At 39.0% G+C, this 7324-nt stretch overlaps 2 protein-coding genes across 2 annotated transcripts; both read left to right on the top strand.

Moving 5' to 3' along the window:
* Window positions 1-861: 861 nt before the first annotated feature.
* Window positions 862-2793, top strand: LOC106936024 (natterin-3-like). Its single transcript, XM_015016799.1, has 2 exons — window positions 862-976; window positions 1225-2793. Exons 1-2 carry the CDS (start codon window positions 862-864, stop codon window positions 2331-2333), a joined length of 1224 nt encoding a protein of 407 aa, XP_014872285.1. The 3' UTR covers window positions 2334-2793.
* Window positions 2794-4844: 2051 nt separating this feature from the next.
* LOC106936023 (natterin-4-like) lies at window positions 4845-7322 on the top strand (the record flags this gene model as incomplete). Its single annotated transcript, XM_015016798.1, has 3 exons — window positions 4845-4890; window positions 6041-6122; window positions 6370-7322. Coding segments are annotated over exons 1-3 (1038 nt in total), but the record flags the coding sequence as incomplete, so codon positions are not given.
* Window positions 7323-7324: the final 2 nt, after the last annotated feature.

Below are 7324 nucleotides of genomic sequence, written 5' to 3'. Positions count from 1 at the left end.
GCAGCAGGATGAGATGAAACCATTTCTACATCTAAACCAAACCTGCCAAAAACCAAGACCTGAGAACTCGTCAGCTGATCAAAGACTCTTCAGTAAATCAGGTAAAATGTTCACATTCTTGACTCTGTTCTCTTCAATAATACATTATCCATCATTATGATTTCTTTAACGATGTTATATTGCATCTGGTATTAGATGAAACAAATATCTAATCCTTGATATCTTTGTTATCTACAGTTCCTGCTGCCCTGCTGCTCTGAAGACGACCAACACTGGCAGAAATGGTAAAGTAAAACTCAGCCCGGTGTACTTTTAACCACAAAGTCAAAATAAAATTCTTGAATTGTTTTTTCTGGTATCTAAACTCTAAGTATTTATCTTTGTATGTATTTAGGGTAGGGTTGGGGTTTTAGGTAACTTATTTTATATTGCATCAGTTAAGTAATTTCTTAAATCCACATATTAAGCAGGAGTTGGGTTTGGGTGTGGCCAGTGAAACTGAATGATGCATGATTCCAGAACTGTGTGTTAACTTGATCTTATTGATCTGCAGCATTCTGTTCATGCATCATGAACCTCATTAAATTAGTACCTTCAGTTCAGTAAAACATCATTAAATAATAAAAACAATGTTCTGTGAATCTGTTCTATTAGAAACTAATTTGTGCAACAATTAAAACGGATTGAATTCTAAACCTTCAACGGTTTTTGCAAAGTTCTCTCAGCAGGTTTCAAGTTGAATCACTGACTGGATTTCAGTCATTCCTAAAAAAATTGCAAACAAAAAGACACAAGAAAAAAGACTTTACCATTTGCTGTAGCTGCGTGTTTGTTGCATTTGCTGGAAAGTTGTATTTTATCATGATAATAGCTGAGAATAACTTTAATTTCTGCTCCTTTCAGTTGCTGTTGCTGCTGGTTGTGTCCTCAGCCTGCGCTCAGCACCTGGAGAAGATTCAGCCACCAGGTGAAAACGGTACGAGAGGAGAGTTAAGCCTTAGAATAAAAGTTTCTTTTCTTAAAGCACATTTCTGTAGAGCTGCTGGAGTCAGAATATTATCTCTAGTAGAGAAAGATAAGTTGGCACAATAGATTTGAGATTTTAGCTTGAACTTAAATAGAATTACAGGGAATTGTGAATTATAGGGAAGTGTGGCAACATTTAAATGGGTAACATCTTCAAAACCAACAGTAAAAAACCTGACTAGTCTTTTTCTTTTACAGTCTTCTCCCTGAAACCAGATCCAGTGGATGATGTTGCTAAAGTCAAAGCTAATGTGTCCGTCTCAATGATCCGACGTGTTCTGCCTTCTGCTCCGTTCAGACAGAAAATCCCAGTTAACTCGACGCTCCCAGAGTTCGGTAATACAGGAAAACTGCAGTGGGCGACATGGGAGGGTTCCCTTCCCAATGGAGCCGTTTCTATTTACAACAATTACGCCAAAAGAATCGACTTCATCTGCAAAGTCAGATGTCATTCTGGTTTTTACAACCCCAGCAAAGGCCCTTACTGCCATTATCCCGATAAAAAGAAAGAGCATCGTTCCTCCTCTTTTCAAGTCCTGGTGAATGAAGATAATTTTGAGATCCTGGAGTGGAAGGAAGGTTCTTATGGTTCTGTTCCACAGAATTCAGTCAGAACCTGCTCCAGTGAGGAAATGTATGTAGGGAAGAACAAGTACGGATTGGGGAAGGTTGACCCAAAGAATAAATGCTTTTATCTTCCCTGGAAGGGGAAGGAATATTGGTACATGAAGAAATATGAGGTTCTGACCCAGATGAAGGCTGAAAATGATTTAATCTCTGATGTTAAATATAACACAAAGAAAGAAAAGATCTTCAAAGAGCCTCCAAAAACCATGCAGAGCTCTACTGTTACTAACCATGCCCTCAGACCTGTGACGAAGACGGTTTCTTTGACTAAGACAACCACAGAAGAGAGACGGTGGGACATCAGCTCCTCCGTCACATTCAGCCTAAAAACTACTATCAAAGCAGGATTTCCCAAGATTGCAGAAGGAGAGGTTGAAATCGGTGTTGAGACAACTCATACATTCTCAGGTGGAAATACCTGGACAGAGGAGATCTCCCACTCTGTCTCTTTAGAGCTTACCGTACCACCAAACCACAGCTGCACAGTAAAGATGGTTGGTTTTCAGTACAAAATGGAGATTCCCTTCACCGCCCGCCTCAGCCAAACCTATGAAGACGGAGAGACCAGATCAGTCATCATCTCTGGATCGTATTATGGAGTCCAAGTTGGAGATATTGGGGCTGAAGTGGAAAGATGCAAACCTTTGTCCGACTCCAAACACTTTTCTGAAGTGATGTAGAACATTTGGAGTGTTAAAACCTGCTAAAGTACAGTCAATGTGACTTTACTAGGCATTTGATAAAGAGCTTCAGCTTCATTTATGCTTTTTTATCCATACTCTTTATGGATGCAAACAGGAGGGGTGCAATGGTGCATTTAGTTATACAGAACATTTCTGATCCAGTGGCTGGATTGTCTGCATATCAAAACATCTCCAAACTTATGAAGTCAGATTTGGGATAATCGTCTTAAAAACTTCCTGAACAACGGCAACTATTTCCGACCTGCTTTGTGTTATTTGATGCCCTTATGAATTGGAGAAATCAAGCCAAATCAGTTATACACGACCCACTTTCTAAAATTCTGGAATAAAACTAAACCCCATTAATGACGAGACATGACATTTGTTGCTTACTCCAGAATAAAGAATATTGATTCGTTTGACTTAAACATTAAAATCATGGAATTGTGATTTTAAAACTGAGGTACTTTAAGTTGTGTTTGCAGTTGCACCCCTAAAGTTTCCACCAAATGCAAGTTAATATTAAAATGATTGTGAACAGAGAAATTATTTAAATCTATAACCATGTGATTACTCAAAGGAGCCACTTTCTATGTAATTCTGGTAAAGATCAACAACCATCTAATGCAAATGTATTTGGTTCTATAAGCTTGTGTCTTTATCAATGTGTCCTGAGCTATTATGCGTCTTTTTTGGCATTAATAAAGTTTATAAGCAATGAAAATAAACTTCCATTGTTTCAAATTGAGGCTTCTCTTTAAATATCAGTACAATCAACACTCTTCACTTTTTATGAAATAAAAACAGATTTTAAAACCAACTAATCAGTTTAACTGTTGAGTTTATCACACTAATACTTTTTAGAAGCCTGAACAGATCAGAGCTTTAGGCTGAATTTATCATTTTTCTGACAGATTTCAGTTGGTTGAGCAGTTTTGCTCACCAGAGTTGGTTCTGGAGGGACAGACCTGTTACACACAGGGAGCCACTGCAGCGATTTAAGCTGCTGTAATGTAATCCATGTTCCTGGTGTTGGTCAGGATTCACACAGCATTTTGGATAAACTGCAGGATCTGGGACCTGCAAATACTGATAATCTAACCAAACCTTTTCAACCTTCCCTTATGAAGGTCGAAAAGGTCGAAAAGCATATCTGCAGATATGCAATATAAAATACAATGACTTAAATTATATTATTGTGCACATTAGGTCATCAAATCAGTGCCAGTTGATGGAGTCAGCTAGGCTGCAAGAGGTGCTTGCAGGGATTTTAAGGTCCAGCAGGGGTCAGTATTCAGCAGCACAGCATTGATAGTTTGGCAATGTGTTGAAAGGCTTCGAGACGCCGCAGTAACTCGTCACCATTTACCATCATGTCCGATTCAACTTTATCCTGACTGCTATGCCATCCTGGCTGATTAACTTTGCCCGATGTTTAACATTTATTATCCAGGATATCTAATATTGTCCCTGAGTTTTTAATATAATCTCCCATGTTTGATGTTTAACATTATTAAACATCAAGGGATGTTTGTCCCTGATGTCAAACGTTTTCTCCAGAATATTTTCCTGCCACGTTAAATGGAGAAGCAGTTAAACATCCAGATACGAAAAACATCAGCAATAAGCTCAACCATCAGGGACAATGTTAAGGATGTATAGTTAAACATCTTTTATTATTCTGTTATTCTGGGTGATTCTAACTGAATCAAGTAAATGTCAGCGAGGAAACCCAGTCTGCTTTAGCTTTATTTCATTTGATATGATTTGTAAATGCAATACAAAAAACATTCGGCTACAATACCCAACAACCAATCATGTGAGTCTGCAGAAGTCCTTCCTTTATTTGGTGTTGTGTGTAATGAACTAAGCTCTGATAGGCTCTTTAGAAGAATCCTCCTTCAGATAATCAGGTATTAAAGAAGCAGCAGGCTGAGATGAAACCATTTCTGCCTCTAAAACAACCTGCAGGTTTCTGCTATAAAGACGATCTGAGAAATATTCACCTGGTGAAAACTCTTCACTCGTCTAAATCAGGTAAGATGTTTGTCTTTTTGACTCTACCTCTAAAATAATACAGTAATTCAACATTATGATTTAGTGAGGGATAAAACAAATATCCAGCTAGTTTTGTATTACAACTAGTTGGTTAATTTGGCATTTTTGAATGGTAGTAACTAAAAGTGATTTGTCTCTTTATTTACAGCTGTTGCTGCTGTTCTGTCACTGCTGTGAAGGAGAAACCAACAGGCAGAGATGGTAAAATAAAACTAACTACCAGGAATTAGTTCTAACCAGAAAGTCAAAATTAGGCATTAATTTTAAATCATGCAAAAATGTTTTAAAAGTATCCAAACTACCTTGAAGCATTAAAGCGCATTAAACATAATATAAATGGAATAATCTAGATCAGAGGTTCCCAAACTGTGGGGCGTGGCCCCTAGGTGGGGCGCCGTGTCATTGCAGGGGGGGCATGGGAAGCCGTCTGGATGAAAACAAAACAAAACNTGCTGTTTTCTCACCGCTGTGAAGAAGAACTCAACCGACAGAAATGGTAAAATGAAACATGTTTCTGTTTTTAAATATTCAATTGGCTTAAAGGGATTTACATTTCAACAGACATGATGGGAGTTAGAGTAGTCAGTATCTTACCTGCTGCTGACAGTTTCAAAGCGAGCAAAAACAAGTTTTTCTTGGACGAGTTGAACTAAAACCAAAACTAATTTAACACAGCAGTGCTTTGTATCACTTTTATTATTAGTTCAATAAATGTCTTGGAGTTTTTTACACTGAAGGCTGGTAATGTTTGGAAAAGGTTCCCAGGCCGTTGCATCATTTTGTTGTGAAACCTGTGTTGCAAAACAAACCATTTTTGTTTAAAAAAAAAAGAAAGCAAAGTTGCTGACAAATTATGTTTCAGTTCAGCAAAAAGAAAATATTTTAATCATGACAAAAAAAATGAATTCATATATGGAATAGAAAACGTATTTTTAGAAACTATTGTTAACTTTTTGTTAAATTTGTACAACAAATAAAATGAAGTGAATTTTGAACAATTAATTTTTGGGGGAAAGTCTCTGCAGGGATTCACTCTCATCCAAACAGATTGTTGTGTTAAAGTTTTGCTTTGTTCAGGGTCACATTTGCTCTGCCAAGGCCCAATCTGATCACTGTGCTCTTTATTATGCTTACAACAAATAAACTGACTTTTGAAAGTCAAAACTTATAAAATTTCACCAAACTTGGCAGATAAAATTTACAATATTTAAGGTTCTCACAAAAATCCCAGCAGACGCAGATGCTTCGCCCTGCTTATGACATAAGATTGAAACTGTATCCACTAACTCTTCATAACAACACCTGACGTGTCAAGCTCTACAGGAAGTCCCCCCCAACCTTCGCCACAAAACAGGAAGTGACAATAACTTCAGTCTGTAAGGTCAGATTTCAGCCAAGTTCTTAATAATTACTGCTGGACTCGTACTGATCTGGACTGAAGGCTATTTGGAATATTCACCAAATGCGCTGCCTGGTGGGCAGGTGTGGGAACTGCACAGGAGCGTTGACGCCTGTGACGAGGCGGCGGTGCCGGAGTTAAGGCTCTTGCAGTCACCATGAGGCCAGACCGGCGCTGAGCTGCGAAGGCCTAACAGGCTGCTTGCAGCTTTAGTTGTGATTATAATAACTTTGATTTGTGTTTTTAGCTGCCGTTGCTGTTGCTACTGGTTCTCTCCTCAGCCAGTCCTCAGGACCAGCCACCAGATGAAAGTGGTAGGAGGGGAAATGGTACGTTGAGCTCTTTGAACCCTTAAAATACAAGTTTTTTTTATATAAATATATATAAAAAATAACACGTTTCTGTGATGATGTTGTGAGTCAGTATGTTACCTCGAGTCAAGAGGAGAAGTTTGCATCACCGAGCTGAGCTTTAAGCTTGAAAGCATTAATAATCAAATATTTGTTGCAAAAATTAAAGTGTCGGACGTCTTTAGAGCCAGCAGTAAAAAGCATGACTACTCTTTTTGTTTTACAGTCTCCTCCCTGAACCTCGATCCAGCGCATGATGTTGCTAAAATCGAAGCTAACGTGTCCGTCTCAATGGTCCGACGTGTTCTGGCTTCTATTGCACTCAAACACAAACGTCCAGTAAACGTGACGCTGCCAGAGGTTGGTGATACAGGAAAACTGCGATGGGAAAAATGGAACGGTTCCCTTCCTAATGGATCTGTTTCCATTTACAACAGCTACGCTGATCGCATCGACTACATCTGCAAAGTCGGATGCAATTCTGGTTTTTACAACCCCAGAATGGGCCCTTACTGTCACTACCCAAATAAGAACAAAGAGAATCTTTCCTCCTCTTTTCAAATCCTTGTGAATGAAGATAATTTTGAAATTGTGGTGTGGAAGGAAGGTTCTTATGGTTCTGTCCCAAAGAATTCAATCAGAACCTGCTCCAGTGAGGAAATGTATGTAGGGAAGAACGAGTACGGATTGGGGAAGGTTGATCCAAAGGATCAATGTTTTTATCTTCCCTGGAAAGGGAAGCAGTATTGGTACAGGAGCTATGAGGTTCTGACCCAAGTGAAGGCTGAAGAAGATTTAATCTCTGATGTCAAGTATAACATCAAACATGATAAAATTTTCAAAGAACCTCCAAAAACCTTGAGAAGCTCATTTGTTAAAAACCTTTCCCACATGAATGTGACGAAGACGGTTTCTCTGACGCAGACCACCACCGATCAGAGACGGTGGGACTGCAGCCATGCCTTCACAGTCGGTATAAGAACAACCATGAAAACAGGAATTCCCGGCATTGTGGAAGGACATGTTGAAATCAATGCAGAGACGACTCATACGTTCTCACGTGGAAATACCTGGACAGAGCAGATCTCCCACTCTGTGACGTTACAGCTTACCGTACCACCAAACCACAGCTGCAACGTAAAGATGGTTGGTTATCAGTACAGGATGGACATTCCCTTCAC

Source organism: Poecilia latipinna, unplaced genomic scaffold (assembly GCF_001443285.1).
Source record: "Poecilia latipinna isolate Pla-1442-1.1 unplaced genomic scaffold, P_latipinna-1.0 Scaffold2064, whole genome shotgun sequence".
NCBI classification, from domain to species: Eukaryota; Metazoa; Chordata; class Actinopteri; order Cyprinodontiformes; family Poeciliidae; genus Poecilia; species Poecilia latipinna.
This window is presented reverse-complemented; position numbering and strand designations above follow the sequence as displayed.